The 27,131-nt window shown below is 38.2% G+C and overlaps 1 protein-coding gene across 1 annotated transcript in view; it reads right to left on the bottom strand.

Annotated features, from left to right (window-relative positions):
- Positions 1 to 27,131, bottom strand: part of mthl15 (methuselah-like 15) — a 285,449-nt gene that overhangs the window by 87,060 nt on the left and 171,258 nt on the right. The window contains exon 3 of the mRNA XM_068292211.1: positions 22,110 to 22,365. Within this exon, the coding sequence (XP_068148312.1) occupies positions 22,110 to 22,365 (256 nt within the window). The remainder of the gene's footprint in view (positions 1 to 22,109; positions 22,366 to 27,131) is intronic.

Genomic DNA, 27,131 nt, shown 5'->3' with positions numbered 1-27,131 from the left:
TAGTCAATTCTAAAAGGTTGGTAAGCGACGAACGACCTTTCATGAAACCATGCTGGCAAGGAGAAATAGTGGATCTGGATAGATGTTGAAGGGAAGACGTAATAATTTTCTCAAACAGTTTAGGTATTGCCGAAAGTTTGGCAATGCCACGGTAGTTGGAAACATCCGATTTGCAACCCTTTTTAAAAAGCGGAATAATAAATGACTCCTTCCAAATATCAGGAAATCTACAAGTCTCACTCGATATAAAGAATAACCGAGCTAAAGGCTTAGATAGGGAAATCGAACACATTTTAAGGATGCAACTAGGTATATCATCAGGCCCGGGAACGAAGGAAGACTTCATAGATGACAAGCTAGAGAGAATACAGTCTTCAGTAATACTGGGAAAAAACATACAATTTAAATGTGGGATTGAAAAGGGATAGGGTGTGGGATCCGAAGCAGTAGTAGAATATGTCGACTGAAAAAATTTAGCAAACAGATCTGCAATATCTAAATCATTATTAGCAGACTGATCGTTAAGTCTGAAGGTGGAAGGTAGGACATTAGAGCGTCTTTTGGAATTGACAAAGTTGTAAAATCTTTTGGGGTTATTATAAAATTCAGCCTTACAGCGAACGAGATAATTGTTGTAGCATTGAGTATTTAAAAGACAAAATTGAGATTTAGCTATACAATAATTTGCATAGTCAAGTCGCGAACCAGTTTTTTTAAATCTTTTAAAATATCTCGATTTAATGTTGCGAAGATTAGAGAGCCTACGTGTGAACCAGACTGGCGAGCTGGAGACGGTAGAGACATTCACATAAGGAACGCATTTATCAATTAGAGAATTAAGAGCAGAATAGAAAAACTTCACTGCACAATCTATATCGCAGCACTCAAATAGAAACGACCAATCAAAAGAGAAAATAAGGCTGTTAAGAAGATTGAAATTTGTTTTACGAAAACATCTACGACGAGAATTTGAAATGTTTTTAAATAAATTAGTAACGGAATTGTAAGAAATAGTAACTTCAATGGTAGGATGATAAGGATCTTCAGGTTTCACTAGTGGCTGTGTTTGCGATACAGCACTAACAGTGGGATCAGAGACAAAAACAAGATCAAGGATTCTTTTAGAACAGTTAAGGAAAGAATTCAACTGATATAGTGGACATTCAAGTAGGCTATCAAGAAAAACATGTTGAGATGAAGGAATTAAGAAAGATAGATTATCATCAACAAGCCAAGAAATATTAGGCAAGTTAAAATCACCTAAAACTATAAGAACATCACGATCTTTAAGACGACCAAAAATAGTTCGTAAAGCATCAGCATGGTGCACGTAGATCATGATATCAGAAGCTGGAGGAATATATGAACAAGAGATATATAGGCTAAAGTTAGAACATGTAACTTCGACGCAAATAAACTCAACACCTAAGGGGAGATCAATCGGCACCACACTTGAAGACAGATTCGAGTTTACAGCAATGAGTACTCCACCGCCACGACGACCAACACGATCAAGCCTATAAGAAATAAAATTATTAGAAAGAATTTCATTATCTAAAACAGAGGAGTTAAGCCAAGTTTCAGAGAAAGCTAATATGTCAGCCGAAAAGGTTTGGCTATCACAGAAAAGGTTCGACAGCTTGGTAAGAAGTCCTCTTACATTTTGATAATGAATGCAAAGACTAGACGTTATTAGTTTTTTGAAGCAGAAGATAAAGTAGGAAGGTGGACAGGCAACGGACGAGAGCGCTTATTGGGCGCAAACTCGTGTACAACTAGGCCCTCTGGCCAAAAATTAGGGTCAACCATAGCTGAGAAGTACTCATTTGGTACTGTAATTTTAAAAGAGGAGATTTCGCGAGGCCTAGAAAACTTAAACTTTTGAATTAAAACCTTAGCAGGGCAAATATTACCAATGTAAGCTGCCACAGACGACTCAGAAGTATCTGGAGCAAGCCTAGAAATAAATAATTGTTTGCGATGAGGCACTACAGTTAGTGGAGGCGGAGGAGCATTGGGATCCGCAAGTGATTGAGAGCCGGCATGATCCTGTGATTGATCAGAGTTCCCGTGAGGGATAGATTGAGGTACACCAGGGCTTGTAATGGGTACTTCAATCTGAAAAGAAGAGCATAAAGAGGGACAAGAAGATGGTGTAGGCGAAAGTAAAATCGGAGAGGAAGTAATAGAGAGAGCTGGCGACTGCTTACGAGGCAACTCAAGGGTACATTTCTTGTGCAATTTCTCAGAAGGTGGAACAAATTTGAATTGCGACAATAATTGAACGCTAGAGTCACACTCGTTTGACAGCTATTTGGCCAGTTTGTTTAAAGAAAGAAACCTTAAACGAAGATCCCTATACATACGGCTAAAATCAAGCTGCTGGCTAGCACAAGATGGGCAAGTCCAGCGCATTAAGCCAAGCTCAGGCTTAGAAACAGACAAACCAGAAAATTTGTCGTAGTCGCGGCCATTGAGGCCAGCACATTTTAAGTGAATAAGATTATCGCAGAGCCAACAAGATATTGCTCTGTACTGATCATCAAAACGATCAGAATGTTTGCAATTAGGTAGACAACAAGCCATTGAAAAGCCGAAAGAAAGGCAAAAAAATTATATATATATAAGAATATATAGAAAAATTAAATTCACAGCACAAAGATAATTATTGATAAAATAATCAATAATTACAAATAAAACAAAGAGACAGCTAGAGTGCACAGCACAACAGAGAGTGCAAGAACAGTTATAAGCCGAGCTTTGAGAGGCGGCCTTACAAAAGTGATTACGCGGGAGAGAATCTAAGCACAAGCACAAAGCAGAGAGAACAACAAAGCCACTAGCACTGATGGTATGATGGGGGCGATGAGGGGAGCAACTGCAGAAGCAATGACGAAAGAAAAAGAAAAAAAAAATATGTAAATGCACCAAACACTAATCACGAAAAAGAAAAAAACTGTTTTAACTGATTAATTTGGCGAATTATGGAAATAAAACACAAGGGAGTCAAGCGAACAACACCAGCGGAAGTGTAAACAAACTAAGCACAATTAAAAATTGAGAATAAACAATAAATATTAATAAAAACTCAGGAGCTATGCAAAAACACGACCGTCACGTCAGAGAGCAGAAAGCTTTTCGATGCAAATTACTCACAAGATCACTTTATGCTGCCACTTTTATTATTTTTTTATTATTATTTTTATATTTGTTTGGTTTCAAATTTATATATTATAATTTGTCTTTATTTTTTCCGAACAGTCACTTACATGTTGAAGCCAGTTAAGATGTTTGATATGTCCACTGGTTCCTGTTAGGGGTTGCCGTTGGTGGGATACAGCTTATGGATTGATTTATGTTGATTAGGATGAGATACGATTAGGTATCTGAATCACCGTCCTTGTGGATCAGCAATATATTAGAGATTATAAATTGTGTTACGGCCAAATGCCGGAGTTATGCTTTATTGTTAAAGGGTTATACAAAAACTGAATATGTTGAAGAAAATAAAAGAGAACTAAACCTAAGTACATAAATGGGAATATAAATCTATAGCTAAATACATAAGAAGTAAATATGTAAGGCGTATGGTCATGCTATGGGCTCTTGTTCAGACGCTGTGTCAGCAAATTAATTTTTATATGGAATTCGTCACATCGACGTTGTAGCTGCACAGATTATTCTAAAACTTAGTGCGAAGGGAGCTCGTTGAATTGTAACTAATACGCCTGTGGAGCTGGTCTAACACAAAACCAGAGGGCCGGGGCTAACTTCGACCGCGTCAAAGTTTGTATACCCTTGCAACTTTTTTGGTAACTCTATCCTTACCTATTAGCCATCAATGTGGAAGAACGTTTTATCTAAAAAGGCTTAAGCTTGAGAAAGAAAGGCCTACAATCATAGGAAATAACGAAGATATTGATCAAAGTCACTGTTTTCCACCGATCGTTCCTATAGGAGCTATATGATATAGTCACCCGATCTTTATCAAATTCGGCACAGTCATTAACATATATATTAAATTAAGAAATGTTTAAATTAAAAGCAATCGCGTTAAAAGTAACGAAGTTATTTACAAAAGTCACTGTTTTCGACCAATCGTTCCTATGGGAGCTATATGATATAGTCGCCTGATCTTGATCAAATTTGGCATAGTCGCTTATAGGCGTAGTAAACTCTCTAATATTAAGTTTCCCGACAATAGCTCAGAAAGTAACGAAGGTATTGAGAAAGTCACTGTTCGTGACTTGGCCGTTTGTATGGGAGCTATATTATATAGTCACCCGATCTTGATCAAATTTGGCATAGTCGCTTATAGGCGCAGTAAACTCTCTAATATTAAGTTTCACGACAATAGCATAGAAAATAACGAAGTTATTGAGAAAAGTCACTGTTCGTGACTTTGGGGTTTGTATGGGAGCTATATGATATAGTGGTCCGATCCGGCTGAATCCGAGATATACAACGCCTGCAGTATATACAAGCCTACGTGCAATTCATTTCAGCTCTGTAGCTCTTACGGTCTAGGAGGAGTTTGCGTTGATCCAGACGGACGGACGGACGGACGGACGGACATGGCTAGTTGTACTCGTCTCGTCGTGCTGATCAAGAATATATATACTTTGTATGGTCGGAGATGCTTCGTTCTATGCGTTGCACACTTCTGACCAAAATTAATATACCCTTTTTGCAAGGGTATAAAAATATGGAGAGAAATTAAAAGCAATTCACTGGGAAACTACACTTCCGGACATACAGGTTCTGCTCTCTGAGGTGACGGTGTTGTTCCCATCAATTTTTAATTGTGCTTTGTTTGTTTAGGTTTTTTTTTTTTTTTTTTTAGCGTTGACGATAATATGCGCAGTACGTTCAAGTGGCCCCTACGACACCAGGGCAACGGCTGTTACGCGCTAGCCTAAACAGATAATTGCCCGCCTCCCAACCGACCGACCATGGATGCAACCTTATAACTCACGGCACGAATCGCGTGGACAAATACACAATAGAGAAAATAGACAAACATATAATACTATAGCTATCTATTATCTAAATGGGATAGGATAGAAGTTTTAGGTATATTAATTGAAAACTCTGAGCCGATTACAGGGAATAGAAGGTTGTAATCAAAGCAGAGGTCCCTAAAAGGTTCATGCATGGCATAGTTAGAAGAACAACGACTAAGGCGAGTCGATATCACCAATTAGGAGTTTGTGCATAAAAATAACACCAAGCATAATTCTACGGTTAGTTAGGGAAGGAAGGCAAATTGTCATTGCGATCCCAGCTTAAGCCACGAAGAGCAAATAGCAAGAACTGCTTATGAACGGATTCAAGTCAAATCTGGTGCGGCTCATATTGAGGTGACCAAGTGCAAGATCCATACTCTATAATAGGACGGACAAGCGAAGTAAAAAGAACATTAGTTGTATAGAGCTCGTCAAATCCTTTTGACCATCTTTTGATGAAACACAGAACACTCATGGCCTTCGGTGGAAATATGGGTGTTAAAATTCAACATTTGGTCCATAAGTACGTTCAAATCATTCATATAATTTAGACGTTCTAAAGGACTATTGTTTAGAAAATAAGTGACCAAATAAGGAGAGTTACAAAAAAAAGTCATTACCTTACATTTGGTAGTGTTAAGATTTAATAGATTAAACTGGCGCCAGGATTCAAAGTTTTTAAGATCAGACTAAATGAATCTGTACCTTTATAAGTAAGACAAAGCTTGACATCGTCAGCATACATAAGCACGCGCGAATGAACAATGACTAATGGAAGATCGTTAATGAATAATGTGAAAAGCAGAGGGCCAAGATGACTACCTTGAGGTACACCAGAGGTCACAGGAATGGAATTGGAAAAAGAAGACTTAAAAGTACCTTCTGTTTTGTATTTGTTAAATATTCTCGAACGCAAGAAAGGAAAAGAGGTGGAAACCCAATGTCCTTCAGTTTAGAAAGTAATAAAGTATGATTAACAGAATCAAAGGCTTTGCTGAAGTCAGTGTATATGGCATTAGTTTGTTTAGAATTTTTGAACCCCTTGATAATTATAGAGGTAAATTTTAAAAGGTTAATGGTTGTAGATCTACGTTTCACAAACCCATGTTGGGATGGCGAAATAATAGAGTTGCAAAAATGTTGCAATTGAGAAGTTATGATTTTCTCAAAAGCTTTCGGAATAGCGGACAATTTTGAGATACCCCTATAGTGAAAGGCTTCGGACTTTTTCCATTTTTATGCAGAGAAATCATTCCTTTTTCCAAATAGATGGAAAAGACAATAGAAACAATTTTAAAATGGGTTTACATAATGTGTTTGCGCAGCACCTGAGTACACATCCAGGTAGACCATCTGGCCCCGGGGAATAAACAGGATTAACTAGTCTAAGTTCGCTAAGAAGAGAACTTTCATCAATCACTGGATTGAAAATGCAATTAGCATTTTTTAAATGGTAAGGATACGGGCTTGCTCGATATTCCGTTGTTTTGAAAAACTCGCAAACATATCGGCAATCGCCTGATCACTGCTCGCTTTTTTATTTTGAAAAGACAAAAAAGATGGGAGCACAGAGGTCTTACGTTTAGAATTAACAAAATTTTAAAATTGTTTAGGGTCAGAAGAAAACTGACGCTTACACCGCTGAAGATAATTCTTATGGCATTGTGTAAGCATCATAAATTTTGAACAAGACACTGTATTCAGAGAGTAATCTGATGAACGACGTGTTTTTTGAAACTTCTTATAATATTGAGTCTTCACATTTTTCAAATTGGATAACTCTCAAAATTCAAAATATCAAAAAAATAAACAAACAGCTGAGTCCATATCTCTACAATTTTACAGATAAGACCAATCGGTAGTAGTAATGATTTCATTAAGGCTGGCAAAGTCAGTCTTACGAAAGCACCTAGTTAGAGGTAACTCATTTGAACCAAGTAATGGTGATAGCAAGGGCAGATCAATTTTTAAATTTAATGTAGGATGAAATTTGTCTTTGGGAAAAACAAATGGTTCGATCCTAGAAACAACACAATAAGAAGAATCCAATACAAAAATAAGATCTAACAATTTTCTATTAGAATTTAAGACAGGATTGACTTGGGATAAAGATAAGCCTAGAAGGCTAACAATAAAGTCATGTGACATAGAGTGCAGCAACATGGTAGATTCATCTGTTGTGACCATGCTAAAGCGGGTAAATTAAAAACACCTACAACTATCAGCATGACTTGACTGGAAACTAAAAAGGAGACAAACTGAATTGCGTCTAAATGATTAAAATATACCACCATATCTGACAATTGTGGAATATAGGAACAAGTAATAAAAGCATTAAAAGATTTAAAATTTACTTTAACACCGACAAACTCAATCTCCTGGGTACTACAAAATTGAATCATTTTAGATGATAAAGCAGCATCAACAGCTATCAAAACGCCACCGCCTATGCTGGAAATCCGGTCGTGTCTGAATATAGAAAAGTTTGTGGAAAAAACCGATGCCAACGAGAGTCCGCGGTCGCGAAGCGTCAGCCGCAGCAGCAACGTTGGACAAGTCACCCAATGGATCATTTAACTTGTTTACGGGGCCCTCGATACTTTTAGAACTATCGGCCATTTCCATTGGAATGGGTAATTGCCCGGACACATCGGACACTACAATGGGCATCGTTTTTAAGAGATCATTCCCAGGTGATACCGGTTATTCCTTACTAATCGCATTCACCCGGAGCCCGGGCTCTTAAACGATATCAATTGCTGTACATTAGGAGTGGACGGTGCATGAGGTCGATCGGGAACGGTAAGAGACGCTGGCGGATCAACAGATAAAGAAACACCCCAAGGACTGGTTCTTTTACGTCTTGTAAGCCTTCACAACTGAAGAAATTAACATGCAAGAATACACAAAAACAAAAACACGTATCACAGAGTCGCGGGTAGGCAAAAGACGAGAGCGCAAATCAAACAAGAATGGGAAAGAGCGGGAGAGCGCGTCAAATTGAACAGATGCAACAACAATTTGTACGCAAGAGAGCGAAAGTTAGTTACAACAGTAAAGACAAAAAGGCAAAAGAGATAAGCAAAACAACAACACCGCTAATGCAAGTATTGTTGTAAGTTTTGATTTATGTAAATTTAGAATTGGCGAAATGAAAATAAAATTCGGATGCTGAAATTATTCAAAAGCCGATAATGAGATTAAAATTTATAGAAAAGTATTTAATCGCGAAAAAAAAAATTTGATAAGCGCAAAAAAAAAAACACGTCCGTCCTCTGCAACGAGTGAAAGGTTTTTTTTCGCTTTCGCGAAAGTTGTTTGCTGGACACCTTTGTGTTTTATTTTAGTGATTTGACAAATTAATTATGAGAAGTTGCCCAAGAAATGTACCTTTGAGTTGGCTCATAAACAGTCGCCAGCCCTCTCTTTTACATCTTCTGCCATTTTACATTCGCCTACACCATCTGCTTGTCCCTCTTTATGCTATTCTTTTCAGATTGAAGTACCCAGTACAAGCCTTGTTGTACCTCAATCTATACCTCACAGGAACTCTGATCAATTACAGGATCATGCTGGCTCTCAACCACTTGTGGATTCCAATGCTTCTCCGCCTTCGCTTGCTCAAGATACTTCTGAGACGTCTGTGGCAGCTTTCATTTGTAATATATGTCCTGATAAGGTTTAAATTCGAAAGATTCAGTTTTCTAGGCCTCGTGAAATATCCTCTTTTAAAATTAAAGTACCAAATGAGTACTTCTCAGCTATGGTTGACCCTAATTTTTGGCCAGAGGGCCTAGTTGTACACGAGTTTGCGCCCGTCCGTTGTCTGTCTACCTTCCTGATTTATCTTCTGCTTCAAAAAACTAATAACGTCTAGTCTTTGCATTGATTATCAAAATGTAAGAGGACTTCTTACAAAGTATAGGCTTGGTCGTGTTGGTCGTCGTAGCGGTGGAGTGCTCATTGCTGTAAACTCGAATCTGTGTTCAAGTGTGGTGCCGATTGATCTCCCCTTAGGTGTTGAGTTTATTTGCGTCGAAGTTACATGTTCTAACTTTAGCCTATATATCTCTTGTTCATATATTCCTCCAGCTTCTGATATCATGATCTACGTGCACCATGCTGATGCTTTACGAACTATTTTTGGTCGTCTTAAAGATCGTGATGTTCTTATAGTTTTAGGTGATTTTAACTTGCCTAATATTTCTTGGCTTGTTGATGATAATCTATCTTTCTTAATTCCTTCATCTCAACATGTTTTTCTTGATAGCCTACTTGAATGTCCACTATATCAGTTGAATTCTTTCCTTAACTGTTCTAAAAGAATCCTTGATCTTGTTTTTGTCTCTGATCCCACTGTTAGTGCTGTATCTGAAACACAGCGCCTTGTGAAGCCTGAAGATCCTTATCACCCTACCTTTAAAGTTATTATTTCTTACAATTCCGTTACTGATTTATTTATTTATTTCAGAGTCTCGTCGTTGATGTTTTCGTAAAACAAATTTTTATCTTCTTAACAACCTTATTTCCTCTTTTGATTGGTCATTTTTATTTGAGTGCTGTGATATAGATTATGTAGTGAATATTTTCTACTCTGCCCTTAATTTTCTAATTGGTAAATGCGTTCCTTATGTGAATATCTCTACCGTCCCCAGTGCGTCGGTCTGGTTCACACGTAGTCTGTCTAATCTCCGTTATATTAAGTAGAGATATTTCAAAAGGTTTAAAAAAAACTGCTTTTCGATTTATCTATGCAAATTATTGTGTACCGAAATGTCAATTTTGTCTCTTAAATAGTCAATGCTATAATAATTATATCGTGCTCTATAAGGTTGAATTCTATAAGAACCCCAGAAGATTTGACAACTTTGTTACTTCTAAACGATGCTCTAATTCAAGGGTGGGCACAAAAATTTAACTTGGGAGCCAGGGCATCAGCAGCAGAGGCTGGGCAGAGAAAAGGGTCACTTTTGCGATTCGACGCACACAAAAAATTGTGTGTCTCGAGTTTTATGACGGGTCATAAACGACCTTTTTGGGTCGATCGAGCGATCGTCATCGAACTTTTAGGCAGAGGGACGGCCAACTCCCGCATTTCGCGGGGAGGGAGAAAAAGGGTCGCGATCTCGACCTCGCAACTTTTAGACAAAGGGACGGCCAAATACCGAATTTTACGGGGAGGGGGAAAAGGTTCGCGATCTCGAGTTTTATTGTATCTGTACATTAGTCTGTCCCAAACTACAAGGGAAATTGTTTTTTCGGAATCTCAAAATGAATACCCTTTTATTTTTTTTCCATCGGATCGGATGTCATTAACCCGTGCCGACTTGACGTCAAACTTTAAGTTAAATGTTAGTATGAAAGCTATAGGCTCACTATAGAGAAAAGTTGAACTGAATTTTTAGATTAATTAAATAATTAAAAATAAAACATATAGTTCGAAGTTATTGAGAAAAGTCACTGTTCGTGACTTTGGCGTTTGTATGGGAGCTATATGATATAGTGAATCCGAGATATACAACGCCTGCAGTATATACAAGCCTACGTGCAAAATTTCAGCTCTGTAGCTCTTACGGTCTAGGAGGAGTTTGCGTTGATCCAGACGGACGGACGGACGGACGGGCGGACATGGCTAGTTGAACTCGTCTCGTCGTGCTGATCAAGAATATATATACTTTGTATGGTCGGAGATGCTTCGTTCTATGCGTTGCACACTTCTGACCAAAATTAATATACCCTTTTTGCAAGGGTATAAAGATTATTTAACCTACCAAAAAGTGGGCTACAGAGTTCTTCGATGATTGTAATGTAACATTTATTGTGGGCAGGTGGGTTTTCTCTTGTTTGAAATCATTCTTATTTTAGTTTTTTAGATTGACATCATCATCAAATAAAACCAGAATATATACTTCATCTGTCAAATACCACAAATGCTGGCAAAACTTCTGCAATGCTGCTTTTGAAATGCTTTTGTCTATTGTTTCGTAATCTTAAATTTCTTCTCTGAATCTCCGCCAAGATATATAATTGAAAGCTCAATTAATTCACGATAGTCATTTCTAACGATATCTTAGGTTAATTCAGTTCTGTATAATGTTAGCAGTTTTTCAATTTCCGAAACATTTAAACAAGATAGCATTTCTGTACATCTTTGGATTTTCTCGGAATCGATGATTTTCCAGTTCTCTCGGAATTTCTTGAATAATGGGATGTCTGGGCTTGTAGTTACTTGACTGCTTTTCGCTTCAAACACGCCTTTAAGTACTAATTCATAAACGTGATGGCGGCAAGCAAAAATAAGCACTTCTCTACCCAGTTTTTATTCGAGAAGCACACATGCTCCATTTAGAAGCAGTAGTATCACAACAGAGAATCTACACTTTGTCTTCAAGGTTCCAGTTTATAACTGCATCTGCCCGTTCCCTTCCTGTCGAGCTATCCAAATTAGGAACAGCGATAATTTGTTCTTTATTATCATTTGTAATAACTATCGGTAGGCGTTCTTCTTTACTTTTACGTGAATCTAGAGCTGGCAACAGTTTTCCGTCTCAGTGGACAGTTACCGTGTTCGGGACCTTGTTATGAAAATCAATTTTTATAGTTTCAGCCCGTTCTTTTCGCATTTCCGTACGAACTCTATGAATGGAGGACTTGCTTCATCCGTATTGTGCCCCAAAGGATCAATAGTTGCTTCAATTGTAAGACAGAATCCCTCACACCTAACTAACAACTGTCTAATACTAATATTTTTCCGCATATAAGTTTTATGAGCTGAGAGGAGGCGCTGGGCCTATTTTCTTCTAATTTTATTTTTTAGAATCAGAAGATGACTTTTCTAGAGGTGCTTTCCAAGATGATCTTGATTGATCTAGTGATGAAAAATATTTAGCTCGTTGCTTTGCCTCCTCGATGATTCTAAGCCGCGTCTTTTCCTCTTTGTCTGTCCACTCCGGCTAAGTGACCGTGCCGACCTAATTTCTTTGGCGCTGCAAGAAGATATTATCTTCATTTATTTTAATCTATTTATATTTTAATTTAATGTGCGATGTCAAACAAATTGCTTAAGTTTGAAACAAATTCATTTCGACGCTGCTTAAACACTTCTTGAGCTTTTTTTCGCTTTTTTTTGTAATTCTCTTCAAACTTGGTAAAAATTAACTAGATTTTTAACAGAGTTGGGTATTGATCTTGTCGTTATACGTGCCTTTTCCCAATAAATAATACACTCCCAAATTGTAAGATTAGCACTTTCACTGATATTTAAGTTCATTTCACGAATATTATAGAACAAAATTGCCAGTACTTGCCCGTTAGAGGGAAGTTTACAACCGGTAATTTGATGATTTACGTCCCCTACTAAAAATATTTCCGTTTCGGAACTTTATAACTCCATTGATAATTTGATGATTTACGTCCCCTACTAAAAATATTTCCGTTTCGGAACTTCATAACTCCATTGACATGTTGACTACACGAAAACAACGCGATGACTAATAAAACAAACAAGTAATTACTCCCAATTAAAGCTACAGGGTGCTTGCGGTACTATATGGGTACTATACAAGTACCGACATGTTTGCGATCAACTCGGCACGGGTTGCCGTTATTCTAAATAGTCAAAACTTTATTTTCAAATGTTTTTAGACCATTTAAACAAAATAAGAGGGTATGCATTAAAAAAAAAACATTTTAATTTTTTTTGGTACACTCTACTGTACATACATACATACATACATGTGGTATATGTGGTAGACATGCATACTGATTAATTTAATAATTAATGACACCGGATTGCATGTACTTCGTTGTGTGAGGACTTCGGCATACGTTCGGTTACACGCATACGAGGTGCCGAGCTTGTTCGTCCCCCAGGGGAATATGAGTGCCGGGCTCTGATTTAGAGATGGAACGACGCTCTCTCTGTCTCTCTTTCTCGTGCTTTCTGCGTGCATGACAAAGTACACCAAATATACTATACATATAAGTTATTATAAGACGTGGTTGAGTTTCTTGGGTTAATTATTATTATTGGAAACTTGCATTCAGCGCAAGTGTCGCTATTCACGAGCCAGCTTAGAATTCCGTCGTCTAAGAGCATTGTCAGCATAGCACAGTCGTATATTTTTATCATATTATTTCCTTCTATGAATATTGAGTTCTACATAACTAATTAATTTGATTTGAACATTTTTGTGCATTTGCATTCTGCTAGTTTTCGTGAAATAACGCCAATTATTCATTTATATCTTGTGTTTTGGTTGATTTGGCATAAAACAGGATGAAGTAGTGATTTGTGTTTTATTAGAATAATTTCTTTGAATTCTGCATAATTGCGAATGTCACTTAATTTGTAAGTGGTGCTTCTTGAAATTTTTAAAAATCTGTGTCGTTTTGAATGTAAAAAGCGTTATTATATTATTATTTCTATATTATTATTTCTAACTACCGTGGCATTGCCAAACTTTTGGCAATACCTAAGCTGTTTGAGAAAAAATTTTACGTCTTCCCTTCAACATCTATCCAGATCTACTATTTCTCCTTGTCAGCATGGCTTCATGAAAGGTCGTTCATCGCTTACCAACCTTTTAGAATTGACTACCCTACACCACCATGGCTACACCATGGCTACAGTAAAAAGTGATGTTATTAATACTGATTTTAGTAAGGCTTTCGATACGGTTGATCATTCTATGCTGACCCCTACGTAACAAAGATTTTATACACCCTTTTGCTAGTTCGCCCTACTCTAGAATATTGCTCGCCAGTGTGGAACCCTCAATATGATGTTCACCAGCGTAGTATTGAATAGGTTCAGAAGCAATTATTTAAGTAGTTGTCTGCCCAACTACTCTCTTCACGAAGCTTTTTTCTTTGCCAATCTTATAACAACCTTTCTCAGCTTGTCTCTCCTCATCTTTCTGTCACTTTTCTTTGCGATATACATTTTAATTATTTACAACGAAACTGTTGAATATATTTTGGACTTTGCATTGCTTGCAACTCATCCCTGACCACATTGGCCGTAAGTAGGGGCATAGCTGGTACCTTGTGCAAATAAAACACCTCCACCGGGTCGGCGATGTTTAATAGTTTATAAGGCTAAGCTTACTTTCTTCAATTAATTGTTATCTGTTTTTTAGCTTAAGCTTTTTTGTCGACTGCTGTGTTAGTTGACGTAAAATAAATAAATATATTTATTGCAAACATTTTCTAGTAAAAACAGACCATACACAATTAACTTATCTAACGATCGACAGTTTTATCAAATTTCTGCTCTCCCGAGGTGATACGTTGGGATCGAGCCAATTTTCACGAGCGAATCACAGCTATCAAGATGTGAACAATCTGACGGTTGTTTCTATCTGCCGCATCTGGAAAAGATAGTAGCGGAGTGTCACACAATGAGCGTCTTCACATTGGGCCTCCCATTCAACAAGATCTGTCTGCCTTCGATTCAGACAACATCGTTATGTTTGCTGTTCGGATATAGAAAATATGTTCTGCAAAATAGAGGTTGCTCCCCATCATACAAACTATCAACGGATCATCTGGCGCAGTTCCACAATGGACCCTATGCAGCATTATCGATTGCGTACTGTCACCTACGGATTGGCGCCTTCACCCTTCTTGGCTATACGTGTTTTGAAACAATTGGCCATAGACTATGAAGCGAAATATCCACTAGCCGCGCGAGTCCTAGAGCGCGATGCGTACGTTGATGACATTCCAACTGGATGCAATTCAGTTGGCGAACTTATGAAATTAAAAGATCTTTCTTTTCTAGATGAAGGAAATTTTATTAGATGAAGGAAATTTTAAGTTTGAAAATGGAGTTCGAACAGCTGGAGTTTCGTGAAGTCGATACCAAAAGAAGATTGTTTACATGGACATGCGTCGATCGAGGACAACTTTAAAATATTGGGCATTCCTTGGAATCCTGGTCGAGATGAGTTATTAGTTAGTATACGGATGATTGCAACCAAACAGGCCCCTAGCAAACGGGCGCTATTATCGGATCTGTCAAAAGTCTTCGACTCACTGGGCTTTGTTTCGCCTATCACTGTGTTGTTAAAGCTCATATTCCAAGAATGCTGGCTCAGCGCTATTAGCTGGGATGACCCAATACCGGAAACTCTTCGAAGGCGATGGCAAGCAATCGTAAAGGAATTACCCCTACTATCTTACTGCCGAATTTCACGATACATAGCCGCCGCACATTGAACTTTGTGATTTCGCGGATGCATCCACTCAAGCCTATGGCGCTGTCATTTATAGTCGCGTTCTTACAACGAATGGTTACCGGAGTCGGTTGGTAGCTGCCAAGACCCGAGTAGCCACTCTTAAGCCTATCTCTATTCTCCGTCTTGAACTCAACGCCTCTCTTCTACTTAGCCAATTACTTAAACTTGTAACAGAATCTCTAACTATACCCATTTCCAGCTCACATTGCTGGACTGACTAGGAGATAGTCTTGCACTGGTTATCATCGCCACCCCGTCGTTGGAATACCTATGTTTGTCATAGAGTTGATGAAGTTGTGGAGGACTACCCACGTCGCTGCTGGAACCATGTTCGCTCTGAAGAGAATCCCGCTGAATGCGCATCACGAGGTCTAAGTCCATCTCAGTTATTGAATCATGAGATATGGTGGAACGGACCCTCTTGGATTACCAAACCACAATCAGAATGGCCACTATCTAAACCACAAGGCCAAAGTTTTACTGACATGGCGGCTGAGGAACGACGCCAGCCAATTACTATGCTTCATGGAATGCTTGAGGACAGCATTCACGAGTTATTAATCAACAAGTTATCGTCCTAGAGCCATCTCTTACACCCGTAAGAGCCATCTCTTACCCAACCAGCTACTGTTACCGATTCATTGAGCGACTTAGGTGCAAAGGAACACTCTCCGACAAAACATTCCTTACATCTGTTGAGTTACAATCAGCACGATGTCTACTTCTGCAACACGTACAACGCAAGAGCTTTTCCAAGGACTATGAAAAGCTTAATAAACAAGAGCCGTTATCAAATAAATCTCGACTGATCCGGTACAGCCCATTCCTTAACGAAAGAGGAATTTTACGAGTCGGAGGTCGAATCGAACGATCATCCCTACACTACAATGTAAAGCATCCCATTCTACTGCCCAAGGAGTCACCGATCAGCTTGTTATTAATTCGACACATTCATCAAACACATTTTCATGCGTTCACTATTCTTCGGCAACAATATTGGATTTTGGGTGCACGTAATCTAGTGCGCCGAGTGGTTTTTCAATGCAAGTTCTGCTTCTTGCAACGACGAGCAACTCATACTCAGCTAATGGGTAACTTGCCTCTACCTAGAGTTCAAGCAACTCCGTGTTTCCAGCATACTGGCCTAGACTATGCTGGTCCAATTGCAATCAAGGAGAATAAGGGTCGAACACCTCGTATTGGAAAGGCTTGGTTTGCCATATTTGTCTCGCAACAAAGGCAATACACTTGGAGGTCGTAAGTGACTTAACAACCAACGCTTTTATTGCAGCATTTAAACGATTTATTTCTCGCCGAACGAGACCCACTGATCTCTACTCGGACAATGGTACCACCTTTCACGGAAGTAGACGTGCGCTAGACGAGATGAGACGTTTGGCCATCGATCACATGAAGGATAAGGAACTTGCTAGTTTTGTCGCGAGTGAAGGCCTCAAATGGCATTTTATACCGCCGTCGGCAATACACTTTGGCGGCATATGGGAATCTGGAGTGCTATCCGTGAAACTACATCTCCGTCGGGTTATCGGCGCTAACGCACTGACCTTTGAGGAGTTGTCTACTGTGTTAGCGCAAATAGAAGCTGTATTAAACTCAAGACCACTGTGCGCAAACGGTGACAACTCTCTGGACCCTCTCACACCTGCTCATTTTCTTGTTGAGTCACCTTACACTGCGCTACCTGAGCCCTGTTATTTGGACATGACATTCAACCGGGTGGAGAGATGGAATCAACTTCAAGCTATGGTACAGGGGTTCTGGAAGCGCTGCAGCGCGCTGGTATGTGGAATATCTCACATCATTGCAAGACCAAACCAAATGGTCTTCAAAAGAGAATAACCTTTGTATTGGAACTCTTGTGGTGCTCAAGGAGCCACAACTTCCACCCACCAAATGGATATTGGGACTAGTCTCTGCGGTCCATCCTGGAGACGATGGATTGATTCGGGTAGTTACTGTAACTACTGCCCATGTATCATACAAACGCCCTATCACCAAATTAGCGGCCCTCCCTAGGTGCTGAACTAATAGTTCAGGGGGCGCCGTGAAATTGTTATCGAGTTCGCTGGTATCGATATGTAATCGATACGGGTAAAAAGCTTAGTTAAGAGAAGACCATTGAATTGACCGATTGTAACTTTATACAAATTGCAAATATATTGAACAATAAATCAAATAGGCATGTGGAATATCTCACATCATTGCAAGACCAAACCAAATAGTCTTCAAATGAGAATAACCTTTGTATTGGAACTCTTGTGGTGCTCAAGGAGCCACAACTTCCACCCACCAAATGGATATTGGGACTAGTCTCTGCGGTCCATCCTGGAGACGATGGATTGATTCGGGTAGTTACTGTAACTACTGCCCATGTATCATACAAACGCCCTATCACCAAATTAGCGGCCCTCCCTATGTGCTGAACTAATAGTTCAGGGGGCGCCGTGAAATTGTTATCGAGTTCGCTGGTATCGATATGTAATCGATACGGGTAAAAAGCTTAGTTAAGAGAAGACCATTGAATTGACCGATTGTAACTTTATACAAATTGCAAATATATTGAACAATAAATCAAATAGGCATGTGGAATATCTCACATCATTGCAAGACCAAACCAAATAGTCTTCAAATGAGAATAACCTTTGTATTGGAACTCTTGTGGTGCTCAAGGAGCCACAACTTCCACCCACCAAATGGATATTGGGACTAGTCTCTGCGGTCCATCCTGGAGACGATGGATTGATTCGGGTAGTTACTGTAACTACTGCCCATGTATCATACAAACGCCCTATCACCAAATTAGCGGCCCTCCCTATGTGCTGAACTAATAGTTCAGGGGGCGCCGTGAAATTGTTATCGAGTTCGCTGGTATCGATATGTAATCGATACGGGTAAAAAGCTTAGTTTAGAGAAGACCATTGAATTTACCGGTTGTAACTTTATACAAATTGCAAATATATTGAACAATAAATCAAATAGGCGGTCCCGCCTTAAACAGTCTAACTAGGCAGTTGGTTTCCGAACAATGGGGTACAATCTTGAGTGGATCAAGAGGAGCGCCTTGCAATGGCGGGGTCGAAAGCGGAAAAGAAAGAATTCCAGGATATAATCGAAGGACAACAAACGCTGAAGAAGATCCGAGAACATACCAAGACCGTTACACGAGTCATCTTTGTGACTTGCGGTCTTGATTTATAGCCTCGAACGGTGCATTAAAAATACCGAAGATGGCAAGAACAGCTGAACGAATCAGGATTCGTCTTTGAATGCAAACGAAAGGTTACATGAGGTATCAAAAGGCAGTCATCAAAATGTTTACAGAACTGCCAAATAATAATTTATTAATAACACTATGCAACAAAATGAAGGTTTGTAAAATCAAACCGCACCAGACCTTTTTTTTCTGAAAGTTCATATTAGCAAAACCCTATTTGGGTTTTTCAAAGTTAGCTCGTTTTTTTTTATAGCCAGTTGAAGTTTTTCATTTTGGGGGTATTTTTTAGTTTGTCATATGAGCTAAATATGACTTATATATCCATTTCTTCTTCATGCATACGACCTAAATCATCCTCATTTATTGTAGAAATATTGTTAATGTTTAAATAAATTCATTTTATGAATGTTATATAACCCAAAATTACTTTTTCAGCTACAGTTCTAGAAAAACTTACAATTAAACCCTTTTTTAGAGTAGTTTTGGAAGTATTTTTAATTTAGAACTATTTTTCGATAGAACAATATCAAGATTAATTTAAAACAACAAATATACTTTGAAATATGGAAAATTAGAAACGAGTTCTTTTTGGTTGTGGTTCATTTCCTTTATCAAGATCAAAGAATTCCGATTCGCCACTAGCCAACGGCCAATTCTGCCCTTATGGATCGCATAGTAAAATACGTTCAAACGCATATTTTGCATGTTTCTAGTCCGATTTCCGATTTGGTAGTTTGGTAAAAATATATAAGATTAATTGGTCTGCCGAATTTAGTTGCGATAGTCAAAAAATTGTAGCTGGCAATCGATTTTTTCTAAATTATGGAGACTGAAATGGGCGTGCTAAAATATTAAAGTATACAAATTCTGCGCGCATGCTAAAAAAATCTACATTTTAAATTTGGTGACTTTAGCTTTGATAGTTTTCGAGAAAATCTGTTTTATTTCATTTTCGGGGCCGAAAGTGGGCGTGTCAAAATTTGTGGACGTTTTACCCCGGCGAGTGATAAGCACGGATCAGTTAGTGAAAATTTTGTTACGCCATTTCGACATAACTTTAATTGTGATGTTATATTTAATGAGTCGTGGGCGCCAAATACAGTTTGCAGAGCTTGTTATCTCGGGTTAGGTAACTGGATGCATAAAAAAAAAAAATCATTTGGTGTACCAATGATATGATACAATCCAGGAGAACATGACCCAAAAAATTGTTATGCTTGTGCCAACAATGTGACTGGACTTAACAAAAGAAAGGCGAAAAACAAAGTCTACGTCTCCGTTCCGAGTGTACAACTGTCCCTGGACCATGCCGAAAACATTCCAGTACCAAAATATCCAGCCACAAACAATGTTAGTCTTTACCCCGATGCGACTGTATTTGATGATTACTCCGAGTATATCCCAGAACCATCAGTTTCAAATCACCCAGTTCTTATAACACAAAGCAAATTGGATCAAATGCTTCCAAAATTAGAGATAAGGCAGAGAAAATCAGAAATTTTAGCATCTTTTTTTTAAATCCCATAACTTGTTAGCAAAAGGTACAAGAGTCACAGCGTATCGAAATGGCAAGGAACACTTGAAAAACCTCCAGATGCTATACTGTCCGAAATATGTTGGTGGACTAAGCAAATATTTCAATTCGAAGAAGATGAAAATCAAAATGAAGAAGTGCAGAAAAATGAACGCGACGGAATGGAGTTCTCCACTGACTGAAGGAAATGAACCACAACCAAAAAGAACTCGTTTCTAGTTTTCCATATTTCTAAATGTATTTGTTCTTTTAAATTAATCTTGATATTATTCTATCAAAAAATAGTAATAAATTTAAAATACTTCCAAAACTACTCTAAAAAAGGGCTTAATTGTAAGTTTTTCTAGAACTGTAGCTGAAAAAGTAATTTTGGGTTATATAACATTCATAAAATGAATTTATTTAACCATTAACAATATTTCTACAATAAATGAATGATTAAGGTCGTATGCATGAAGAAGAAATCGATATATAAGTCATATTTAGCTCATATGACAAACTAAAAAATACCCCCAAAATGAAAAACTTCAACTGGCTATAAAAAAAAACGAGCTAACTTTGAAAAACCCAAATAGGGTTTTGCTAATATGAACTTTCAGAAAAAAAGGTCTGGTGCGGTTTGATTTTACAAACCTTCATTTTGTTGCATAGTGTTATTAATAAATTATTATTTGGCAGTTCTGTAAACATTTTGACGACAAACTAAATGAAGTAAATAAGTCGACTCGCCGATTTAGGTATAGCATACACCAGGTGAAAGAAATATTTCAAATTTTGAAAACCGAATGTATGTCTACTAAATTGTTTTTACATGCTTCATACTATGTGCTATCTCGCGCAACACACGAGCACTCTAACTCCGCCACTAGCCAACGGCCAATCCTGGCCTTATGGACTGCGTAGTAAAATACGTTCATACGCATATATTGCATGTTTCTAGTCCGATTTGAATAAAAAACAATTTTGTAGTTTTGTAGAAATAGATAAGAATAATTAGTCTGAAAAATTTGAATGCGATAGTCCAAATACTACAGGAGGACATAATTTTTTGTAAATTATGGAGGTGGAAGTGGGCATGGCAAAATATGAAATGATGTATACTCTGCGTGCATACTAACCCAGTGTACATACTAAATTTGGTGACATTAGCTTTGTTAGTTTTTGATAAAATCAGTTTTGCTTAATTTGCGGGGGCAAAAGTGTGCGTGGCAAAGTTTTTAAATAGTCAATATCTGCGCGTCTATTAAGCTAGTCTACATACCAAATTTAATGTCGGTAGCTATATAGTTTTTTATGGAAATCAGTTTTATGTAAATTCCGGTCGAGGAAGGGGGCGTGGCAAAAACAATTAATTTCTGCGCGCTAACTAAACGGGTATATAAACCAAATTGAATGTTTCTAGCTGCTATACTTTTAAAAAAAAAATAGTTTTATACTTTTTTAAGAAAAACAGTTCCTGGGACGGACGGACGGACGGACAGACGGACATGACTAGATCGACTCTTCTGTTGATCCTGATCAAGAATAGGTATACTTTATAGGGTCGGAGAAGCTTCCTACTGCCTGTTACATACATTTTGGCGACTTTAATATACCATTTCACTCTATGGGTGTATGGTATAAAAATACCCCAAAATGAAATTTTTCAACTCGCTGTTAAAAAAAAAAAAAAAACGAGCTAACTTTGAAAAACCCAAATAGGATTTTGCTATTCAAAAAAAATATCCGGTGCGGTTATGACAATAAAAAGTCCCTGTTCATGCCTGTAGCTTAAACAATCTAGGAGGAGCCGGAGAGGATCCAGGACGGACAAGAGGTCGAACGGACGGACATGACTCAATGAACTCGTCTCGTCGTGCTGATCAAGAATTTGTATACTTTATATTTTGTTGCACACTTCTGAGCAAAATTAAAATACACTTTTGGAAAGGGTATAAAAAAGTAATGTATACAGCACATATGTATATACGGCGTTCCTTCCTTTGGTTTACCTAGTTGAAATTTAGAGCAAACATAGCACTTAACCCGGCGGATAATAGCTATTAATTTTTCTATGATGTGACCAAATAGCCGGTGTAAAGAAGAATACTCACCCGATATGAAACAAACGTTTTCTTTCGAGGTGGGCCACAATTGACCCAAAGCAATTCCCATATATGCGGAAAACAAATTGCTCACCAAGCATATTAAAATTTTTCCAGGAAGATTACGCAACTTGGCAATAGACATGTAAACCAATAATGTAAGAGCATAAAAACAGCATGATATTAGGAGACCAACTGGATACATCTTAAATCTTATTCGATCATTCCCAATGACTTTGGAGTCAAAGCAAACAAATGTAAACAGCTGCTCTGAAAAAACACAACTTCATTAAAAAATTTGCAATTGTTTTATGGATGTATGTACAACAAAGGGGTAATTCTTTGAAAATTGCGAAAAACTTTTAGAAAATAACTTATGATGCATGACTACTGTAAAAGCCCTTGTATTTCAGTCACAAGATTAATATTGTTACACAAACAATTTTTATACCCTTGCAAAAAGGGTATATTAATTTTGGTCAGAAGTGTGCAACGCATAGAACGAAGAAGACCATACAAAGTATATATATTCTTGATCAGCACGACGAGACGAGTTCAACTAGCCATGTCCGTCCGTCCGTCCGTCTGGATCAACGCAAACTCCTCCTAGACCGTAAGAGCTACAGAGCTGAAATTTTGCACGTAAGCTTGTATATACTGCAGGCGTTGTATATCTCGGATTCAGCCGGATCGGACCACAATATCATATAGCTCCCATACAAACCCCAAAGTCACGAACAGTGACTTTTCTCAATAACTTCGTTATTTATTATTCTGTTATTATTCTGTGTGATTATCGCGAAACTAAACTAATATTAGAGAGTTTATTACGCTTATAAACGACTGTGCCAAATTTAATCAAGATCGTATGACTATATCATATAGCTCCCATAGGAACGATCGGGCGAAAACAGTGACTTTTGTAAATAACTTTGTTACTTTTAACGTGATTGTTTTCAAATTAAACATTTCTTAATTTAATATATCTGTTAATGACTGTGTCGAATTTGATAAAGATCGGGTGACTATATCATATAGCTCCCATAGAAACGATCGGGCGAAAACAGTGACTTTTGTAAATAACTTTGTTACTTTTAACGAGATTGTTTTCAAATTAAACATTTCTTAATTTAATATACCTGTTAATGACTGTGTCGAATTTGATAAAGATCGGGTAACTATATCATATAGCTCCCATAGGAACGATCGATGGAAAACAGTGACTATGACTATGATTGTAGGCCATTCTTTCGCAAACATAAGCCTTTTTAGATAAAACGTTCTTCCACATTGATGGCTAATAGGTAAGGAAAGATTTACCAAAAAAGTTGCAAGGGTATACAAACTTTGACGCGGTCGAAGTTAGCCCCGGCCCTCTGGTTTTTAAATTTAATTATCTATGAATATTTAACACTCATACACATGTGTCTTTTTATCTTTCAGAACTTGAATGCCCATATACATGCAAAGCTGTAAGCGCTGCGACTATCAACTCCTGAAAGATCAAATTACGCATGTCTCATATGTTCAATATGGTGCCATCGTCATTTAAGTAATGTTATTAGTTCCACTAAAATTTTGGAGGTCAAGGCCAGTGTTATAAACATTACCGGTGTACCCCACCTGAGAAATAACTCTTTCATTTGTTTTGTTGAAACTGAGATGACGGTGTTAATAAATTTGAGCTCCATGTTTCTAGAATAATAATATATGAAAACTTACACATATTCGTTACTAGGCAAAGGTGCCAAAAGGTCGAATAAAACACATTGTTATTGAACCGGGCTGGCATATTTGGCAGTGTAACAGAGATACAGTCTTGGCATGTTTTAACAGAAAATTGTGCCTCCCGATTGATTCTTGGCCAACGCACTTTAAACAGAAATCAATGTATCATAGCTGATATTCCTGAGCTAATTGTCATTGTATCAACAATTTCTACATCCTGAACGCGTTTTTCATGACTTCTGATATAGGTATACCATTGCCGACAATTTGAAAAATATTCTGCTCCTTCCGCAAATCGAATGGTTTGGCTTCTGTCAATTGGCATAGGCGCGATACAAGTACGAAAAATATTCTTTTCCAGCCTTAAAGCTATCATTGGTTCTGTGGTGTTGCCTAAGTCAGGTATAATGTGCTAAGAAACTACTCAATTCCCTCTTCGAGCCCGAAAGCTTGTAATTACTGTAATTTATTCTGGATCTGCCTTGATGGTTTTGTTGTTTTGAACACACTCTTTGCTCATTCAATATTTCGTTATAAGCTTCGAATATTTCCTGCTTATTTTTAATTTTTCAAATATAATATCGCTGTTAATATTGTTAAAGACAATTGCGCATTCCGCTAGCATTTCTTCTAGCCGTTTTGGAAATATTTATGGATTTAAAATAAGATAGCTAAATTTTCTATACAAGAGTATATATCGATAAGAATCCAGACAGCATTTTTCGACGTTCACCAATAAATGCGAGCACAACATGAAATCCACGGACTTGGTCCTAATTTTGCCTCATGTCAGGGCTTTTTTCAATATTTATTTATGAACCAATTGTAAACATTAGGAATATTTTCAATAAGCCCGCTCCTCGTCTCAGTGAATTTCCCCGATAACCGAATTTGGGCACACTAAAAGGGTATAATACGCTAAGGCGAGGTACGGGCACACTCTCTTGAATATAGTGAATAAGACCGCATGTGCACTTAATTTGAAAATAAATAAAATCCGGAAATATAAAATCAATCCCAAGGGATTAATTACTTTAAAAAGTAGAGAGTTTACAAATCAGGTGTGGAGTTTGCCCTAAAGAACGTATTTTCATGAAATACACCGAGATTATTAAATTAAACAAAACCGCATTGTTTGAGTTGCTAGCGGCCAAGGAAGTACCTTGCGACAAAGAAGCGTCAATTTACCAATTGCGAGCATTGGTAAAACAAGTCATGGCACAGAATCACTCTGGAGAGAGTGATGTACCCGAAGAGCAGGCAGTCAGCCCAGCAGTGTCTGCAAATGTGCTTGCCGGACAACTTGTGGATGTTGTTATTGAGCAGCGCGGCGTGGGAAACATTGAGCAGCCAAGTACACCGGATCAAGTGGGTGCTAACCAGTCGCCGACGATGTCTCGTGAGACCTCTGTAGGACCAGACGCGAACGTGCATGTTCGTGAAAGCGCACAAGCGAGCGAAACCGACGAATTGTCTTCGATTCTTAGTAGCATCGAATTGTATACAGCACGTAAAAACCTGGCGGAGCTAAAAACACGTGTTATGGAGCTGGAGGAGAACTTAGGCGGACCGGAATATAATTGCCGCATGAACTTGAAAGATGTTGGTCGTTTGGCAACCGACTGCTGGAGGGATCTGCTAAAGCATACATGACATATGAAAAGACTACAACCTGGAGCGAGCTGAAGGATGCCCTTGTGAAGGTATTTGGCCTACAAATGACAAACTACGAGATTGCTAACCAGATGAGGAAGCGCTCAATTGGCAAAGGAGAGTCACTCTTGCAGTATTTCATCATTATGCGAAATATTGCTCAGCAGGGCAATTTTGAAGACACCGATGTGGTCAAATACATTGTTGACGGACTACAAGATCGAACCGGATTGTCAGCTCCTTTGTATTATTGTACTTCTCTGAATGAATTGCGAGAGAAGATGATGCGTTTTCAATCAGTTCAGCCACCAGCCAAAAACTACGTTCCTCAGGCTCGTCAGACTTCAGACCGTTTGCAGGCCATTACGCCTGCTGCAAAGGATAAGAGATGTTTCAATTGCCGCCAGATTGGTCACTTAATGTTTGACTGTCCACGCCCGGAGAGACCAAAAGGAAGTTGCTATCGGTGCTTCAAAGTGGGCCATCAATACCGGAATTGTCCAATGCGAACCCAGATCGCCGCCATGAGCTCTAGTGAAGACCCGGACACCATTGATGATAAGTCATTTATTCAATTAGTAAGTTTAAGAATATCTTGTAAAGAGGGATGCACTGATGTTAATAATATTTTTGCCCTATTAGATTCCGGAAGCCCAGTAAGTTTTGCCAGTAGAGCGTTGATGCCGCATTTAGATTGCGATAAATTAGTTAAAAGTTCTTTTCATGGACTGAGCGGTGGCTCTATTCTGACTTTTGGAACAGTCAAATGTTTAGTTCTGTTTTGCAAAAAATATTATGAAATTCAATTTTTAGTTATTCCCGATAATATTATGCCGACGCAACTACTTCTTGGTAGAGACGCCTTGAATAAAATAGGTCTTAAGTTCTCATTGATTGAAAATGTAAGAAAGTATGAAAAGAATTCTGCATCATTAAAGAGTACCATTGCTTTTGTTTACAAATCCTTCTGTGCATCCCTGTTTACTAAATATCCTAAGCATAATACCATTAGTAATAACACCACTGATCTAGATAGTAATTGTAATAACCCTAATGTAAACACGAATGCATCCCCGTTTCGAGAATGGCTAACAGAGTTGCAAACTGTTTGTGCAACGCTGTCAGATACCGGGAATACTACTGTTGGCAGTGAATTTGGATTAGGCGCGATGCGTGAGTGCCGAGACATTGTGCATGAGCATTATATTGACCGATTTTCAATTAATTACGGGTTGCCTAAATATATGATGAGAATATGTCTGACAGATACAACACCATTTCATAGTAGTCCTAGAAGGTTATCATATTATGAAAGAGGAATCGTTTCTAAAACGGTAAGTGAGTTGTTAGCCAATAATGTAATCCGACCAAGCAACTCCCCTATGCGTCCGCCATCGTCCTAGTGCGAAAAAAGGATGGCAATATACGAATGTGCGTTGATTATCGAGGTTTAAATAAGAAGACTGTGAGGGATAATTTTCCATTGCCTTTGATAGAAGATTGCCTAGAATACCTGGAGAGCAAGACCGTTTTCTCCGTCATAGATTTGAAAAGTGGCTTTTACCATGTAGGCATGGAAGAGGATTCAATTAAATACACAGCATTCGTTACACCCGATGGGCAGTTCGAATATCTGAGAATGCCTTTTGG

Source organism: Drosophila tropicalis, unplaced genomic scaffold (assembly GCF_018151085.1).
Source record: "Drosophila tropicalis isolate 14030-0801.00 unplaced genomic scaffold, ASM1815108v1 contig_615, whole genome shotgun sequence".
Classification (NCBI taxonomy): Eukaryota; Metazoa; Arthropoda; class Insecta; order Diptera; family Drosophilidae; genus Drosophila; species Drosophila tropicalis.
This window is presented reverse-complemented; position numbering and strand designations above follow the sequence as displayed.